The sequence below is a fragment of the Rissa tridactyla genome, chromosome 2 (genome assembly GCF_028500815.1).
Source record: "Rissa tridactyla isolate bRisTri1 chromosome 2, bRisTri1.patW.cur.20221130, whole genome shotgun sequence".
Lineage (NCBI taxonomy): Eukaryota > Metazoa > Chordata > Aves > Charadriiformes > Laridae > Rissa > Rissa tridactyla.
In genome coordinates this window covers 89884462-89904534 of record NC_071467.1, presented here as the reverse complement: position 1 = coordinate 89904534, position 20073 = coordinate 89884462, and the positions used below count along the sequence as shown (strand labels likewise).

The 20073-nt window shown below is 37.9% G+C and overlaps 1 protein-coding gene across 6 annotated transcripts in view; it reads right to left on the bottom strand.

The window, feature by feature from the left end:
• Positions 1-2372: 2372 nt before the first annotated feature.
• Positions 2373-20073, bottom strand: part of ZCCHC2 (zinc finger CCHC-type containing 2) — a 42906-nt gene continuing 25205 nt past the window's right edge. Inside the window, exons 6-14 of one of the 6 annotated variants that reach the window (XM_054191372.1) lie at positions 19593-19687; positions 16242-16343; positions 14177-14234; positions 11320-11458; positions 9745-9809; positions 8754-8848; positions 6011-6139; positions 3816-5324; positions 2373-2787 (exon numbers count right to left, since the gene is read on the bottom strand). In XM_054191372.1, coding sequence (XP_054047347.1) covers positions 2720-2787; positions 3816-5324; positions 6011-6139; positions 8754-8848; positions 9745-9809; positions 11320-11458; positions 14177-14234; positions 16242-16343; positions 19593-19687 — 2260 coding nt within the window. In that variant the 3' untranslated portion in view covers positions 2373-2719. The remainder of the gene's footprint in view (positions 2788-3815; positions 5325-6010; positions 6140-8753; positions 8849-9744; positions 9810-11319; positions 11459-14176; positions 14235-16241; positions 16344-19592; positions 19688-20073) is intronic. The other 5 variants (XM_054191375.1, XM_054191376.1, XM_054191377.1 and 2 more) reach the window with 5 other exon arrangements.

The following is a 20073-nucleotide window of genomic DNA, read 5'->3' as shown; positions in this document are numbered from 1 at the left end:
CCCCACTATATTATGGGGGTTGCCTGGAGAGGTTGGGTTCATCGATAACTCTGAGCCTTCTCATCATGTTTGTTGGTTTCTCTGGAAGTAGGCTGTTGTGGGGAGTAAGCTGGGACAAGGATCCAAGATAGCCTGCGGTCCTCAGGTCTGTAGATAAGCTGCTGCTAAGCAGTAGGAATTAGAAGCACTGTCTATAGAGTGAGGCAACAGAGTAACTAGTACCCTTCTCTTCTCAGTACTACCCGAGCACATTCGGGTACTACATTCCTGTCGTACCCTTCAGCTGTAATTGCGCGTTTCTAAGCTTCTTCCCTACTCCGGCAACTCCTGTTGTCCTTCCATCTATTTTAGCAGATGGAAGAAAGATCTCACTTTCCAGTTACTACATGACTAGCACACACATTATTTGCACTGCAGTCAAAAAAAAAAAAAAAGCATGTTTAATCGGGGTTTTACCCCAAATCCAGGATCCATCAGAATATAAGACAGGCTTAACTGTTCTGAAAGAGTCAAAGAGTCAAAGCCCTGGATCTATCAGAGAAAGCCATCCTCGTTCTCCCAAGAGATCTACCTATCTTAAGTTTAAATCAAGAGACAGTATCCTGACTTCAGATACAAGACTGACCTTACCTTCAGTCAAATACTCTCAGCTGTCTTAAAAGTGACAGATTCCAACCAAAACGGTAGCTTGCCAAAACCTGCTGCGATCCCATCCCTATATCCAGAGGCAGAGCATCACGTTTATTTCACTGTTCTCAGTGACAAAGGACAGTACTTGCACACAGGTACTTTTTTTTCTTTTTTTTATTGCTGTTAATTCAAGGAAAAAGGTTGCATAAAATCCAATCTCTTCTAGAAATATAAGTGACCTTTCCAGTACATTTCAAATATCAAAGTATATGGTAAACATACAAATAAAGAGAAGGTAACATACCTCCTATTTACAGTACAGTATTTTAAATCATAAAATAAGTTCCATAAAGTACAACTGGCAGGTAATTCACAATACAAGTCCATTGGTGGTTTAACACCCTCACTTCAACTCAAACGCGGTTCATTCATTTCAAGTGGTCCAAAAATACCCAGATCAAATAAAAATTTTAATCAAAATAATTTTCATTTACTACTTAAACTTTTTTTTTTTTAAATTAAAGCTTTCATCTACCTCCCTCCCCATTCCCCCCTCCAAGAAAAAAGTTTCAAAATGTACACTGGTGCTATAAATATAAATGCTACCTATGAAGAAATGTAGTAATCAAGCTTTTTCTCTTCAAGTTTTTTTGTTTGTTTAGCAATTTATTAGACGGCTGAACCAAAGATTGATTTTATTTCATCCCTCTACCGGACACCAGGTCTGATTTTAAGAAAAAACATTTCTGCCATGAACTGTGAGGAATGCCAAACCTTATGGATATACAGTGGTAGTTGTTCATCGGTGTTGAATGCAGCAGTCAAAAAATACACTCATCTTCCAGATAACCTCAGTGCACTTTAGGAAATCAAATATTACCTGGAAGCAATTTAGTACATATATTGGCTTTTAAAAATAAAATAAAAAATACAGCAGCATTAAACTTACTTACTCATGATACTGACATGATTAATACCATCTTAACACTCATTTCAGTCTTTCACATTATACCGTAATTACGCATAGTGGTAAATCGTTATAAAATAGTGACTTTGCTATTTGGTAGACAGGTTCTAATACTAATACCTGACTATTTTGTAGAAAACCATAGCTTTTGTTCAGTTTGAAATAAAACATTTACATTCTAAGTACAATGCAACACTGTAATAGTTTAGGAAAAAAATACTCAATCAAGTAATGTTCATTCTGTGTTGACACAATGTAGAATAGCTTTAAAAAAGAAAAAAATGCTGTCAACTTTCATTACAAATGCAAACACACTGAGTACAACATTCATACCATTTTTTTCACCTTTGCTGAACATACAGGCTAAAAAGCTACAATGGAAGAAAAATCTGTCATTTAAGCTCGTTCTAAATCTGTTCCAGTCCACACAGTTTCAGCCCCTTCCTGCTCTATATATTTTCATTTATCTGGGACTCGAGAGCTGTGTATATGTATTATTATCAGATATAGTACACATACAGTATCGGGTGTTCCTTTGGACTCTCCTAATAGGACGTTTGAACATCTCCCCTCAATTCATGAGCATTAATTTAGAGTACGGGCAGGGTCTGTATGAACTGCTAAACACTCATGCAAGTCCAACGAATCCACGTGGACAAACAGGGAAAGAAAATAAAACAGCAGCATAAGGAGAACAGGGAGGGAGGGAAGAAGATTGTGGTGGGGAACATGACCAAGTTTCTTCTTTCACCATATGGCTGCTCCACCAGTGATGTCAGAGGTCAGAGGACTTTTTTTTTTTTTTTTTTTTTTAGAAAAAATGCAGTAAACATTGCACATGTCTCAAGTCTTCAGTGCAAAAGCATGGTTCGAATGCTCTTTTTGATTGTTTGGCTGTGTGTTTGAATTACATGCATTACGCAAGCCTTTTGTAGAACCAGGAGGAGACCAGGGACTCAGCTTTCTTCTTTCAAATGGAACAGAGGTGCAAAAGCAATGAAAAATTCCAAAAGAATATAGAACCGGGAATGTCCCAAAACACAAGACCACCCCACCCCCCTCCCACACACACCTTCCCCCAATTTCCCAAGCTTCAGTTTAAGTAGGCAATGTTTACTTGTTTCAGTCTGCAGAATCCAAGGTATCATTGGAAGGGGGAGGGGGAGGTGCGTATCTCAGTCTGTAAGTGCCTAAAACAGGAAAGAGAACTACTAAGTCACTGCTCACAATTCAAATGGATTACAAAACCACTACAAGGTATCAAAATGGACATGCTCTTCAAAAGGCACTATCATCCTCCAGTCCTTTTAAAGTAGGTCCTAAGATTTTATACTATTTTCTTTCATCTGCTTACTAAAACTGTAAGTTTAAAAAAGATACAGATCGTAGACATAGGAGACTTTACCTTTACTGGAAAAATGCAGAGCAAAGACGACCCCCATCAAGGTTTGTCTTTTCTGTTCCAGTCTGACCAAACAAGTAAAGTCAGAATGGGAACAGGCCAAGAATCAAAAATTTAGTTTATGCTCTATGCAAACACTGCATTTTCCCCATTCTTCTGGATGGAGAGAGAAATGGCATATGAGACTGAAGCCATTCCTTTGATTTTCAGTTCCAATTGGCTTCTGCCTTTTTGCTGCAACTTGTCTGAAAAGTTAAAGCATGTTTCATTCATTGCATGATGGGGCACAGAAGGATGGCTGGTTGTGCAAAGGTATGCTTTAGGAAAGTTAAATTATCAAATGGCTAGTCTGTTGTTTTGTGGTTTTGTTTAAATTCTCACAAGTTTTAAGAATCCAAGTTCATATCACAGACAGCAATTGATATCTTTCACTTTTTGCCAATGGATTCTCTCCAAAAAAACACTGAACAGGAATGGAAAAACTGAAACAACAAGCAAGTCTCAACATAATGCCAAGAACAAATCAGTGAAAAAAGAATGACAATTTAGGACTGATATAGTTTGACTTTCCAGCTTCGAATCATTCCCACTTTCAACTTTACAAACCGAACCCCGTTCCCTTGCACTGTTCTACAAAATTTTCAGGCAGAGATATGATACTTTGCAGTTTTAGAGCAGGTCACTAGTGCACAACCATTTACACAAAACATACACACGCACGCACACCTTTCTGCAAGACCAGAAACAGCACATTCAGAAAGGTAAAGAGAATCTGCTAAACTCAAAAGCAAGTCCGCTGGGAGTTATCATGATTACCTTGTTGACTGGCCTCCATGGATGACTGCTTACAGTCCTGCGCATAGTGTCCACTTACACCACAATTGTAACATGAAACGTTCCCATTCTTCTTGGGTCCCGACCCATTTGTGTTGGCAACTACGTTAGGTGCTGGATATACAGGATAGAACCTCCCAAATCCTGCCATCTGCTGCATACCATAGTTGGCTTGGCTTCCCATCACTGGGTCATGCATAAGCCCGTTTGCATATGGAGACTGATGCAGGAAGAAAGGAAGTTGTGTTCCATTGCTTTGATGTGCTTGATTGAGGTAGCTGCCATTGCAAAGGGATGGCAGAGTGAAGAAAGACGGAACTCTGTAGACTTGTCCATGAAGTGGGTTATGATAAAAATAGCTATTAATCTGAAGGCTTCCATTGGTCCCACAGCTACACCTACGTCCACAAGAACCGCAAGGACCAGATCCCAACTGCTGCGGAGGCAACATTGTCCCATTAGTGTTATTATTTCCAACAGCATTTATGTAGGATGTGCTGTCGCTCTGTGCAGTGCTGTGTGTTAAAGCAGGGCTCGGGCTAGGGGCAGGGCCTGGCGTATGTGTAGGTATTGCAGGAGGAACAGTGGACTGGACCTGACCAACACCTAAACCAGCTGACTGAGGTGGTGAGGAAGTCGCTACAGTGTTTAGCACGTTTGTATTCTGGTTGGGCAACACACTGGTAGCATGAGGACTGCCTGGCAAAGCGTATGAAGCTGGTGGAGGTGGCGGTGCTGCTGTGGAGAGACCAGCTGCTGGAAGAACTACCTTTAGATTGGTAGGCTGAGGGATTGCTCCTGGGTTTCCCTCAATGTGAGGCACCATTTGATTCAGTCCTACCACCTGGGATGCAGGTTTTGTGATGGGATCTGTAGTAGGAACTGGGGATCCTGGGAAACTACCTGGATTGTGGACTGGGATAAAGGCAGTATTTGGTGATCCGATACTTAAGTTTCCTGTCGGCTGCTGCGGTCCATTAACTGTGCAACTTTCCGATGATCCCTGTGGAGAGGGCATTTTCAATCTATGTATTGCCAAATGCAAAGCAGGGCTACCAGGCTGGACAGAATGTGGAAGGAAAGTGGATGGGACTGGCAAAGGGGAAGCCATCAGCTCAAGGCGTTTCTCAGGTTCACCAGAGGTCACTGGGCCCATTCCACCAGGAGGCGAATTTGCAGACTCTCTCACTGGCGAGACAGCAACAGGCGTGGTAACAAGCATTCCCATCGTTTTACCATCTGCAGATATGGGTGGTGGGACAACTGCTTCAGGCTTTTGGGCAGCGCTGTGCATCACACAGTGTAAGGCAGGCATGAAGGAAATATGTTGAAACTTTGCATTCAAAGGATCTTCTGAAAGGCTTCCATTTTCGTTGTTCACTGAAGAGATCTGAGCAGATGATTTGTTCATATTTGATGAACTGACAGCACTGTAGCCTGTAAACCTAGTTGTATTTTGATTCCCAGAGTCCTCAGAATTGCTGTCTGTATCTGTGGAGACAAAGGCATTTGTCAGTCAGAAGAATGAAACTGAAACAATAGAGTCGTGCCCTGAATTCATTTACCCATATAAAACTTCCTAAGTTTGATGACGCAAATGATGGTTATATCTTTCTGATTCAGAATAACTTTGAGATTATTTTCATTCATCCAAATCAAGCTAGGTCAATCTCTATCAAACTGCCCAACTAACTACTCTGTCTTTGACTTGTGCTATCTGCAAACGTGAAGAGTAGGGCATAGACTGAATTCAGAATTTGCATCTACCTAGAAAGACACTAACAGAGCTTACTCAAATTTGGAAGGAGTGACAAATTAAACTGTCAATAGAAAAAGAAGGACCTCTCAGACATGCCACACATAATTCAGTATAAAACCAGTCCCTGTCATGACAAAGTTATTCCCATTGCTGTACTGCTGAAATTTCTCTATGCCACTGTGGTCAGAAAACTACTACACATATGTAGTAATCTAAAACTCAACGGTATTTAAACAGTCCTGCTATTTGCTAGAAGCCTTCAAACTGTCCAGTCCCGAAACCCACAAAGCAAAATGCGTTCTGTGGCTACTTCAGAAATAAAAGCAGCTAATAAAAGTGAGAAACCAATTAAAATTAATACAAAAAAGAGATTAGTCTAGGAATAAAGACGTTCATGCACACTCTCCACAAATACAACCTCTGTCTTTTTCTTCTTCACTGTCAAAGCTTTCCCTCCCATCATGTCGTGGACTAGAAGGAGAACTGTAACTTTCAGATGATGTTTCTCCACATGTATCATGACCAGATCCAGCGTCCAAATTCAGATCTAAAAATAAAAATTAGCATTTTTATTTTTAATCTCAGTATACAGAAGTGAGGTTATTTTGGTTTGCTCATGTCTCACATTAGTTCAGATTTTTGTTTGTTCCTACTAAATTGCATCTGTCCCCTGCATTCCTAACACTCCCATTCCCAGCAGTCAGGACTGGTCTTGTCCCTGAATTTGTGATGATGGAATCCTTGGTGTTAAAGATGTGACACTGAAAATTCATATTTATGCACAGTAGTGAAAAGAATGATCTTCCTCAATAGATTTTGTGATGCCTACTGTACCAAATTGTACTATAATAATAATTTTCTCTGAATGGTAATGACCAAATGTTTCCATTCAAAGAGATGCAATACTCCTTGGTCATACTGACAAAGGCAAAAAGCTAACTCAGCGGGCAACATCAAAATAATACACCTTTTCACAATTAACTCTTTCGAACAGGCTTTAAGCAAACTTTTTCTTTAAACAGGTTTTGTTGATTAAGAGGTGAACTAAAAAAGCGTAAAATCGTTTTCTAAATTCCGCATGAGATAACGGGAAACTTATTTGTTGGAAACCAGCTTTCAGGGTGGGTTTCGATCCTATTAGCGAATGCTAGTAGGTAGCAAGTAGGCTCTGGCTTTCAAGTGCAGCCTCAGAGGTGAAGGAGCAAGACCGATGCACCCTCTCTCAAAATGTATGCCAGGGACTAGTTTCAAGGAAACCCCAACCCCCAACACCTTAGTTGGCAAAACTTCAGGACAAAAATTAGAACACTATTATTTAATTAATTCTAATAAATTATTATTTTATTCATTTATTATTGCTACTACCAGTATAACAGGTTGGGATAAGTAATTAAAAAGCTGCCTTAATGCTTCAATTTTGAAATAATTTCCTGGATTAAACCTGTAATTGGTAAAATTATTTTAACACGTGTTTTGAATACCTAGTATAACCCTGGAGCAGCAGCATCAACCTCACATCACTGAAAGGAAGAGTCTAAAGTGCTAGTCACAAAGTATCAAGTCTTCAAATTTACAAGTGTAACTAACTGATGACTCAGAAAAGCTAAAAATAGGAAGGGAAAAATGGAAGAAAACATGATGCAGTTAAGAGTTACTGACTTAAAATAGAGCATTTCAAGCCAAGCCTGGATATATAAAGCTAGGCAGAGATTCAGACTGCAGCATGAAATTTTTTCTTTAGACTATGTCTCCAATGGGGTATCTCAAAAGACATTTTGAAGTTTGTACACAAATGCACAGGTAGAAAGCTCATCTCTTAGCAGGACTTAATTGCTTCCAGCCGCTGTGGGTTGCAGTTTGTCCTTGGAGTGGCCTTAAGTTGCCAACAGTATCAGACAGGCAGTTTCACATCTGTAGAGTAGTGGGTAGTGAGCAGACAGAACTCCTAAGGCAAAACATTCCCTATTGAACTCTGCGCTACGTCACACAAAATTGCACCACCTCTTAAAGTTATCGTCAGTTCATAAAACGTCAGTGCGTTTTGCCTGACAGCAAGAATAGTAACCAATCAGAAGCATATGCAGCAAAACTGTGCCGTAGAGTATGTTTTCTATTTGTGCAGCCCTTAGCTATAACTCTCTAAAATTGCCCTGGTTTTGCTAAATTCGTGAACCATGAATTCTTAAAAGTTTTAGTCAAATACTGTTGTAGAAGGTAACAAAAACTGCCCATACAACACTTTACAATAATTCAGAATGGGATCCTCCTGGAACTCTCAACGTTGAGAAGTGGTTAGAAGAAAGAATGAAAGCTTAATCAAGACTGTACCCCAAGTGGAATCAAGACAAGGCACTTTTTAAGAGTCCTTTCAACACTTATGCCAATTAGGTGGTGAAGAAAAAGGCAAATTCTTTGTCAACTTTCTGTCATGAGAACCAAGTGTAAGAGAGGCAAGGCCGCAACTGATATCATGAGCTTAGAAAACTTCAAGATGGCAAAGTCAATGTGTAACACAGCTCTTCAGAAATTTGTAATAAAATTTGGGGATTCAATTTACTGAAGGAACACAAATATAATTTTGTCTTATAACTGACTGATGTACGCAAGTCTTGGCCTAGACACTAGATTTTGCTGGATGACCCAAAGTTGAAAATGCTGCTAGGGTAGCATACACAGTTCTGTGTTGTAGCTCAGCGGTCACTTGGTTTACATACTACAGTTCATCAACAGTTCGCACCAGAGGGTTTTCGTAAGGTTCCTCATGGGTCATTCCACGATAGCTGAAAACACAAGTGAGCTGCAAAGAGAACGCTAATGATGAGATGCTGGATCTCCACACACTCGGACTGATAAATTTCACACAGAAGTAGCCCAACATTAGCTGTTTCTGCAACTACTCCACATAAGGCAACTTATGGAGAATTTACTAGGATTTTTCAAGTTATGCGTGAAAAGAGACATACCCTAAGCCAACTGCATACAGGAGACCGAGTCTAGCATGTTCAATACAGCAAGTCAAAACACAGACTAGACAGCCAACGTGCTGACTTGCACCAAACCAGATTTCAGACTTGTGATTTCCCCTTTACTGCAGAACAATGAATGATCAGCAAAGCCGGAAAGTCTGCTTCTTGCAAACAGCTTGGGAAAAAACATCTTACCTTTTGCTGTCCCTGTACGGATGTGCTGTGATGCTGCAACTCTAACTCCATTAGTCCTGTTATTCAACCGGCAGTCAGTTTTCTTTGCTTTCTCCCTGTGTAAAAAATTTTCATGGTTTTTTTTTCCAAATACATAGGCCCAAATAATCAACCATGAATGAACTTACAATGCCACTATAAACAAAGGCAGTGACTGGAGGCCAGAAACAAATGTAGATAATAAACAAACAGGTAAAGGCTGCTAGCGCAATATACCAGGAACTAAACTGCAAGCAGTGTTAATAAACACTATGAATAAAGATCTAAAAAAGAAAACACACAAAAAAAGAAATGCTGCAGCTGATTCTAAAGTTGTCTTTCAAAGCTGATGTGTGAAATACAGCCGTACAGCCGTGTCCTGCCTCAACCAGGACAAGCAGACTAGTATAAAAGCATCAGGCTACAGAGTAACAAAATGACAGACAGTCAACTTGGAAGCAGGCAGAATATTAGACAAAGGTGGAAATGTTTTCAATTCCTCACAGTGCAGGATTGTGTAGCCCACAGGAAGTTCTGAAGCCCTCTGATGTGCAAATTATCTTCAATAAAACATTTCAGCAAGTTATCACCCACTCTATAATGCTAAAGGTTGCTGTCAATGCTTACTTGATTTTCAGTGTTTTCTGGACAGTTTTACACCTTTTAACTTTCAAATAAATATAAAGGGAAAAAAGGCAATTCAGTATCTGTTAAGAACCTACTTCTGCTCCTTCATCTTTTTGTTAAATGACAACTGATATTTTGAGAAACAAATGCATTCAATTACATTCCTTTTTTCAAGTTGCTTCTTTTCAGAAAATAAAATAAGGATTTTTTTGTAGACTGGCTTCACACTATGCCACATCTTGTTCCACAATAGCAAAAAAAAGCACTTAATTGATTGTAGACTCTGTTTATCAGAGTGAATGCATTACACTTTCTTTCTGGATTACTGGTTATATTGGAAACCTACTTTTCCAGCTGTGGCTTTCCTTTCTTCTTGCTTACTGTAGACAGACTTCGTTTTTCCGTTGTATGCTAGACAGAAAATACAAAGACATCAGTCAAACAGCAGAATTTGTATCACACAACCCAACAAAAAAAAAAAACCCTCTCAACCGATAGGTCCATGAGCCCACGACTAGTGTGCTCACAGGTGCCATAAGCATACAAGCAACTACTTCTACAGTGCACCCAGGCCTTTAAAATAATGCATCTTGTCTTGCATTTATGCTATTATCAGCAAATTACTACTTGCAAATATTCTCAAGAAATCAATCAGATTTTTGTTTGCATGCTGTCTTTCCTCCTGAGGATGAAAACAAATGTGTTTCATCACATATTCACTAAGAGGCTAATCACAAGGCTTAAGGGGCTACAGAATTTATTTATTTAAATGGAATTATCTGATAGCTGGGGGGTGGGAAGGACATGGGGCAAATTATTTTTACATAGTGACAAAACAGGTACCCAACCTTAAACTGGAGGTTGCTGCTAAACTAAACCCTAGAATATTACCTAGAAGGACATAAGAAAAAAATATAGCATCTGCATCATTCTTTAAGTATGCTATTACTATCTGCTAGTAACATCTCCTATTTGGCAAAGCAGTAAAATTTATGAAAATGCAGCAGTAATCTCCGTCCAAATGTGCTGTACTTGGACATCCTTTAAATAGGAAGTCGCTTTTCCTCTGCTTTAGCGTATTAATTCTTTTTCTTGCCTCGAGCTTGCACTACTTCAAGCTTTGATGCAGTTTACCATTTAATCTTTAGAAGCAAATTTCAATTCATATACCCTGCCTTGTGAAATAAGGAAACTTTGTTTGGCTTGCCATTCCTCACGTAATAATCAATAGCCAAATCCTGCATGCAGAGTAAGAGTAATATTAAGCAATTCTAACATTCAAGGTTTTTCAGATGTAAGTAGTGTAAGTCCTTCCCCCGATTTCGGCAGATGATTTTATTTATAAATAATTATTCTTCTCAATTATACTCAAACCAAAATTGACCACTGAAGGGAAACAAATCTCAGAAGTGGTGTATATGCACCTAGCTATTAACTTTTCTCAACAAAGATTAATACTTAAGTTACTTAGATAATGTAGATAAGATAGAAAGAATATGTCTAACCTGTTGTCCCTACAGCAGCATTAATATGGTTTAGTTAGTACTACAGCTTCTAGTTTGTTCCTTGCAATAACACAGAAATTCCTCAGGTGTTCTAGAACTCCCTGATGACAATATGTTACAATAACAGGAAAGTGTCTGATTAGAAATGAAGATTAGACTTTTCTGATTACTTATATCCTACTGGGAAATTTTACTTACAAATTCACAAACAGAATACGCAACTTTATGAGACAGTGGTAAGTAATTATGAGGGTTTTTTCTAGCCAAGATGAATCAGTAGCAACTTGAACTTTGACATTTATTTGTACAATTTTAGCAGGGCTCTTCGTCTTTTAAAGCTAAACCTAACCACATGTAGTGGAGAGTCTTCTCAAGCGTCTCAGAATATTGCTTTAAAGAAAAAAAAAGCAACACACCTGGTCAAGTAGGTTTGTACAGTGCTCTGGGTGCTGCTGGACAATACAGCTTTTTCTTCTCCAGTCCATTACCCCATTTTGCTCAGAGTGCTGTATGTTAAGGCTATCCAGTGAAGAACATTTTGCACTGCTAGTGCTGCTGAAAGGAGGAAAAAAAAAAAAAATCAGTTACGCCGATGTGAACAAACTTGCAGGCTTTTCCTACCAACATACATATTATTACATATTGCATGTTGGGAAACTGCAGTATTTTGCTTTCAGAAAACCCTAGAAATTCTCAAGACATTTAGAAGACGTAAATTACAGGAGTTCTTGTGCTCTAAAGTTATACTAACGACCTGAACATAATTGGAGTTCCTTTTTCCATTTGTCTATTATTCTTCGAAGTAAAATTCAGAACAACAGAATTTGTAGAAAACAGTACTGAGAAGAGTTTCCATGGATATTTCTGCACACAAAGTCTTTTTGTTTGCTTTTTTCAGACGAGCTGTGGGGAAATTTTCCAGATAGAAACGTATTCTGGATTCATCTTCTTCCTTCCTTCCTTATCATTAATGACAAAACTGGAATTACTTTGTAAACTGTATTTCAGAATTCATGAGACATTTTTAAGAAAAGAAGTGCATGGCTACTTACAGATCATACTGCAGCTGTGTTTGTTTGAATTTCAAAATAGTCATCTTGCTTTATATTTTTACCTTCAGGATTGTTAGTTTTCAGTAGTGCTGGGAAAGGGGAGTAGCATTTGGCATTTATCCTAGACCTTATAATGCCTTCCACTGAAGCACTCCTTAACACTGAACTAGGTCTGAGAGTACTGGCAACAAAGACTGTTGGAAAAACAGTCAGGGTTCTGACAGAGTCAGTAGGGCACATTGACCTATAAACTTTTCATCTATCATTCAAAACCATGCCCTACTCCAGACTGGATGCTAAAAAAGACAAAAAATTAAGATTTTAAGAAAAAAAAAAAAAAGAGGGTTAACAATTTTAAATTCTTACTAAAATGCTGATAATTCAAACTGCCTTTTAAATTTAGGGCTGTTGGCAAGCTGCATCATGAAGATTGCTGCAATATGAAATGCTACTCAGTTCTCATGATGGCAGAAATCTAGCTCACTCCAAAGCACGAGACACGCTGAAGTTTCAGTAGCTACTTACCAAATACCTCTGGAAATAAGTGCTCAAACTACTTAAACGATGTACAATAGAATATTAAAAAAATAGTTTAAGAAAATGGTGAGAACCCAAGGTGGTCTCAAAATACAGACATGGGCCCATGACTGCAGGGATATAAGCAAGGTCACTTCAGAAACTTCAGACGAATGGAGTTAAATGAATCCACTGTCAAATCTGCAGTCATTTCACGTAAGCCGTGATATTACTAAATTTTTTATTTCATGTCTGATCTCATTCCTAACAGTAAATTTTTTTTAACCTTTTCAAAAGAAACGCTGCCATACTGAATAAAAAGATAAGATAGACAGATGTAACGTACAAATTTTCCTGAAATATAACAATGCTATTCGAGATGAACTCTCTCAACTCTAGACAGTTTCATACATATTTAAAAGCGAAAAGTTTCATTCAGTGCCATTTCTTTAGAGACCATAAATAGCTCGCACAGATTTTAAGACGACAGACACATAATGCTGACAGGAGAGGACTAACAGACTTCTAGCAGTGAAGTCGTAAACACATTTTCCCCTCTTAAACAAATAGAAAATAATAGCTAGCAAAAGGAGTTTCTATTACAGAAGTTTGTGGAAAGGCCTGTCCCTGTCCTACCTGAAAGATAGATCTTAAACTACAGTCAACTTTAGTATACTTTATTATACAATGAATAAGAAAAAGGCTTTTCTTTTTTTTTTTTTTTTTATTAGTAACTATATGCGAGTAAGTTTGGATCCCGCTCTTACGACTTCATAGCAGGCTGTATATTCACTGGTATAATCAGATTTTGTCAAGATGACATTCTCTTCTTGAAGAAATGTAAGGTGAGAGTAAATAGGAGAGTTAAAAAAAACAAAACAGAAGCAAACCACTAAGCTGTCCAATTGGTAATTTCACAACAAATTGTCTAAAATCCATGAACTTTAAACAACATTGTTTTGTGCTATGTTTATATTCTAATAATTGTAATTCCAGGTAATATCCCCCCCCTCCCCGAGTTAAATACATTTTACAGAAAATCAACACAGAACAAAACTGTAAACCACGATAAGTTTTGTATCCATTTTTTTGTCTTAATATAGTTGAAATATTGCACAAGTATGTGCAAACATATCCAAAGTTTCTGGTCAAAATACATTAATAGGTGAATTCAATTACATACTTCATATATCTGAAAGCATATATAAACAACTTCAATACAGTTAAGAAGTGCTTTCACTTACAGTGAACATAAAACAGCAAGGTATACATGCTACTAAGCAAGGGAAAGAACAGACTATCTTCTATAAGGTCATCTTTGAAGCTACTGAAGAAAAGCTTGACATTTTCAATATGTGCATGGGTGTGGAAAAATATATGCAATACAAATTTATATTACTCAGCTTATAAACACAAATCAAAACATCAACTCAAGTAGCGAAGATTCACAAAATTTAGGAAAAAAGAGAGTTCCAAATCAACTAGACATACAGATTTAGATATAATACCTTTTGGAATATTTTTCTAACACAGATTAAGTTAATAACTCCCCCCAAAACAACAAAAAATAAAACAAGAGCACCCCACCCCAATCAAACAAAAACTGCACAAACAAGCTTTACTCTAGAAGGAAACACATACTCTCAAAGCACTAACAAATGAAGTTCAGAAAGGTAGCATCGTCACATTATATCCTAGTACCTACTTGGCAACAGGACTTTTTCCATTATGTTTCTTGTGAACTGTTGTGTGTTGCATTACATCTGGAAAAAAAAACAAACAACAAAGCATAATTTCAATAGCAATTCCTATTTCCTCTTTTAGATCAATCCAACAAATTAATCTTTCCATCACTACCAGACACTTAGCAGAAGCCATCTCCATTAAATAGGCTAGGCTTAATTTACAGTGCTGAAATTAACAGGTATTGCATAGAGGACAGATCAGTTTGTACAGACAGTATAATCAAGGCTCTTTACCCTCCATTTCACAGAAGAATGAAACAGAAAAATAAGAACTACAACAACTGTTTATATTTGCTCATCTGTACATTTAAACATAAGGAGTAAATGCGTGACTGATTATCACGCAGGATGAAAGGATGGAGATAGAAGAAAGGATTCAGTTAGGAGAGCACTGAATTTTATAATTTTTTCTGAACTGCTAAAATCTCAAAACTATGTCACACGTTCTGAATAGCAAATGAAGACAAGTCTTACACAGAAGTATTGCATTCTGAACCTCAAAATTCACCCTGCAAGTAAGGCTTTACAAATTATATTTGACGTAAAAAGAGATACTGCCTCAAACAAGAACTTTAGAGACATGGTCTACCCTTTTCTTTAAGGCTCTCCCCTTTTCTTTAAGGCAACTATTAAATTTTAACAAAAGCAACTCTTCTTAATTCCAGCTGTTGATGATCTTAGCCTTCTTAGTAGCTTTCATTCTGCCTGAACTCCTCTCAATGCTACAAAGAAGTTCGAATTATGATTTGAAAAAAAAAAAAAAATTTTTTTTTTTTAAAATAACAATTTTTAAACTTCTGGTAGAACAAATGTCACAAAAGATGTTCTGAAATGCATTTGTAGTTTCGTCAGGTGAACAGATTTTTTTTTTTTTTTTTAAAAGACCAGTATATAAAACAATATTTGAGCCATTTTCAAATATACAGTAAATTTACTTGGCGCGTTCCAAATTCTAAAGAAGAATATGGCAACGATTTTTTTTAAATAAGACAAAACTGTCTGAACTGCGTATGTGGATTACTGATTGCACATAAGATGAACTGCAAACTTCTTATTAGTTATTAATGTGTAACAGGGTAAGAGTGGTGTCAATCTGAAAGCTAGTTTAAGTGTTCAGTGGTCCATGTTCCCCTATCAGTCCCATTTCTCATTCTTTTCACCTACCAGAAGCTTATACTTGTTCGCTACGGAAAACAATGCAAAACTGTCTTGCCATTTCTTTCAGAATGAAATGACTGACCAACCACTAGGCTGCTGCTTCCACATGTGAACTGTTTTTGAGGTATTTGGAAAACACGGGCTTTCAGACTGCAATCAATACTCCCTACAGTCCCAAACTGCCTTTATTAACAGTCCATAGTATAAAAGCAGCATAGGTTAAGAATAAGAGGAGGAAAACTTGTGCCAGGGAAGGTTTAGACTGGATATTAGGAAAAATTTTTACACTGAAAGGGTTATTAAGCATTGGAACAGGCTGCCCAGGGAAGTGGTTGAGGCACCATCCCTGGAGGTATTTAAAAGACGGGTAGACATAGTGCTTAGAGATACGGTTTAGTGATGGTTTTTGTCAGAGTTAGGTTGATGGTTGGACTAGATGATCTGAACAGTCCCTTCCAACCTGATTCTATCCTTTCTGTGTAAAACTAAAAGCTAGACAAATTTGGCACATTTAACGCAAAACAGTCTGCAACGCTTGAAAAGCTGCACTCAACGTTTTAACCCTGGTAACTGAAGAATAGGTGAAGACATTAAAAGCTACAAACAGTCTTGGCTAAAGTAAATTGTGAAGTATATCTTCCTGGTTGCTCAACACAGCTGTGAACTTCTGCCTCTGAGCTGTCTATGAACGCTATCACTCCTTGGATTACGCAGCAACCTCCTAAGGAAACTGCTGAAAGTATACAAAAATTCTTCATTTACATAGTGGATTTCATTCAAATCTCCCAGCTTTGTACCAACGAAGAAATCAGTCAACTGTATCATTTCCAGAACTGAGTGTGGTAAAATTTCTCAGAGAAGAACCACCTTTGAGTACACAACTACCTTCCTCCTGACTTGAAGCTTCTGAACTGTCCTCCTTGAAGTGTTCTGGTGCCTTAACCGTCTTCAAAGAGGGTTGTAAGTTACCTGCAGAGAATAAAGTTCACGTAGTAACTTTATAGATCTTGAACAACTAGACAGTTCCTGAATGCTTGCACTAAACTGGAAGGTAGGGAAATGGAAGACTGAATTTACTGGTTTGTGCGTGGCAATCATTTTAACATCATCTCCTTAAAAGCAGGCCATCTCCAAGAGCAAAGGCTCTATGGAGATACTTTTATTTTGAAGAAAAGAGCGTGCAAAACAATTTTAAAGCTATGGTGCAATTTCAAAATGTTGGGATTGTGATTATAGTATTAGAAACATTCCTATTATCCTGCCCTTCAGATTTTTTTATATTTTTTGCATTACAGCAGGAAATGGGAGGAGATCAGCAATAGTTACTAGATTTCTTCTACAACAAGTTACACTCCTCCATCGTCAAATCATTCATCTGCCAGAAGAGACCTAATTTGGGCTAAAGTCTTCTGGTGCCCTTAACACAGTCTTCACACACAATTTTTGCCTGGATGGAAAAGGAAGTGGCAATAATATTTATAGTTTTGTTCCAAAAATACCACTGCCATGCTGTAAAAAAGCACTAAGTTTGGTAATGAATCTGTCTTCAGGAGTCTACTCTTTCCCTTTCAAAAAGTTCCAAGTTAGTGCAGGTAAAAGCATCCAAAAGCTGTTGCTTAGGAGCTTGAAACGTGGATAAGAAGATCCTTCTGAATATTGTCTGCATTGAACATACTAAGCCCACAGAGATCATGCTTTAATAAAGTCTGTTGCAATCAAAAGTCTACTCCAGCCTGAAAAAGTGTCTAAAATAACTGACGTTATGAATCAGGAGGGAGCTGATTGATCTCCTCCTTAATGGAACCATGGTGGCATAATTACATTTACTGAATATATTATTTAGTGTAAGATCCCAACTATTATTTAAGGTATAGAGACCCTTCACTGAACATAGAATTTATTTTCACATAGGTTTTACTAAAACCAGACCATTCAGAAAGACTGAATATTTTTGTATTCCCAAGGTGTTTTTATCCACAACTCTAAATAGTGACTGAAGACCAATTTAAACCACAATTCTTTGTCTGCCGATTAATTCTGCACAACCATTTGAGAGCTATGATGAGATTTTTCTTACAGATACGCTTCCCCCCTACCCCCACACTGTCATCACATTCAACATATGTCACCATGGGCTAACATGCAATTGCAAGCGTTACCAGGATTTCAGGCACCCCAAACAAGAAACCTAGAAAAACACACAGGCAACCTGTGGTGAGCTACCCCAGACAGTCATCCAGTCCCCCTTCTCAAAAGAAAAACAACTATGTTTAGATTTATCGCGCTACTTGTCTTCACAAAACTTTTTCTTAATATCTAACTGAATGTCAGGGCCCTGAAACACACCAACAGGCTTTGCAACCTCTTCCCCTGCCCTCCCATGGGCTTCACCTGCCTGTGCTCAAGATCCAACCTGATGCAGTGCAGTTTTGCAATTTTGGGTGAGACTGATGGAAAAAGAACTGGCAGAGGCCTCATCCGGGGCTTCCATCCTTTGGCTTGGGAGCTACATTTGAGCTTGGGCCCTTGCCTGGGGTGCACCGCAGCTGTGCCCGTGCCTGGCCAGGTACCTTGCTGATCCTGTTCTTAACCCTGACCTACTGACTTGTTTTTCTACCTTGACCTCAGACCTGTCTCACTGCTTTGGACTTGTCTGGTAATCACCAGATTCCTGCCTGACCCTGGCCCTAATCTTCCTCATAGCAAATTAAGCCCAGAGCTTTCTGTCTTATCCACCAGAGAGAACAGATCATCCTCTTTACATTATGACTCTTTGGTATTTGAAGACTTAAGTCATCTTTCATTGGACTTTTTCCTCCTCTCTGCTCAACTATTAAGTTCATCATCCTACCTGTCATGCATTCTAGACCTGACAAATCCTTGTGAACTTACATGTACCCAATTATTTATTTATTATTATGCAAATTATTTCCCATTTATGATCACATTATAATCTGTAAGGCTTCCTGCAGAAATGACAGTTGTCCATTTTACCCTTCTCATCTACCTACCCTGCAGATAATTTCTGCCCTGCACTAACCCAGTCAAGGCTATTGTGATGGAACACGGCACTGGTTCTTTTTCAGACCATTTCAAATTACAATCACATATAACAATGCATTTCCAAGTTTTTCCCACCTAGATTTTGTCTGTAGACCAAAATATGCATACCCTGTGCAGTGTGCCTATCATTAACGTGAATCTTTCTGGACTTTGGAAATTCCTTCCTCCCTGTGCAGCCTTTCATTACAACAGAATTTTCAGAATTTTCACAGCAGTAAATTCCAGCCTGTTTCACAACCATCCCGGACCTCATTAGCTTAACTTTTTCAGGAAACTGCCATGTAAGAATGTTGTTAAGTGTTACTGAAAAAAAAGCATCACAAAATGAGCTAGAGCTTTTACCTTAATCACTAGGCCTCTATCTGATCATGGAAAGAATACATTTGTCACAGATCACACCCATAATTTCAAACTAAAGTCAGCCATCATGCTTCTATTTTCTTCCAAGCGCATATGAGCAGTCTGTTTGAGAATTCCAACTTAGTCAATTCCTTACTAAGGTCTTTCACAACTTCTAAGGCAATGGCCTCACAGTCAGTGCTTTAACTGTCATGGTATAACAGAAACGAAGACCACATCTTAAGGCATCCATACAGAGAAGCTAAGCTTAGGTTGTACAAACAATTTGTAATACACAAGTAAGTCAGAGGTCCATGAAGGAAATCTCTGCAATGCAAATGCTCTGAACAAGATTCTGTATGTTCTGAAATTAGGACCATCCTGCTATTTATGTACTATATACCCAAAATGAATCTTAGTTTAAATATCAAGACAAACACTTCATCTCTGAAAGAAACCAAATAAAAACCAGATGTGACTGTTTGGATCATCTCAAGCTTTTTGTTTGAAATTTTAAGATTTCTCAAAAGGAAAAAGTCCAAAACTGTTGCACATACTCAGTTCGTAATTACCTATTTTAACAGCATGATGGTACAGAGGAGAAGAAAGAAAGAAAAGATGACAAGCTGATGCTAATGCTACATAGCACGTTCCCACTGTCAAAAGCAAGAGTATATGCTGAAGCGACTATTCATTGGCAAGGAGTTGAAATATGGCCCATAAGTACATAATTATAAAAACATAATTAGGCATGACAGAAATAACAGCTTTTTATAGACTTTTTGTTATATAAAACAGTATTAGGATATTTCTTACTGTGAGTGTGCAAGGATTCTGATGAAATTGATTGGAAGAAGTTGTATACTCTCTGATTCTGCAGAAAAGCTTGCGATGTATTTGAAAATAGCTGCCTGAAATTTAAGTGAGAGTTTGTTAAACTGTAAAATACAATACCATTTAAGAGCAAAGTACGCAGTTCTTTTGAAGTCCAAACACTTGAACTTAAGAATGTTCAGCATACACAATCTCAAATGCTACTTTTGAACTTTGTTGTTCAGTACTAGCGTACAGCAAGTATAAGAAACTGGTATGATGAATTTTTTTTTTAATTTTAAATGGCTTTTGAGCCATCCCAATTCAAGCATTTTAGCCACCTGTAACATTTAATCAAAGAGGAGTTTGGACTGAATCAAAAAATCACTGGACTTTATATATTTTTAACATTTAATTTCCCTAAACAATGCAACTGTTCCTTAAATACACTTACTTGGTTAAATACAAAGTTGAATTCACCTAT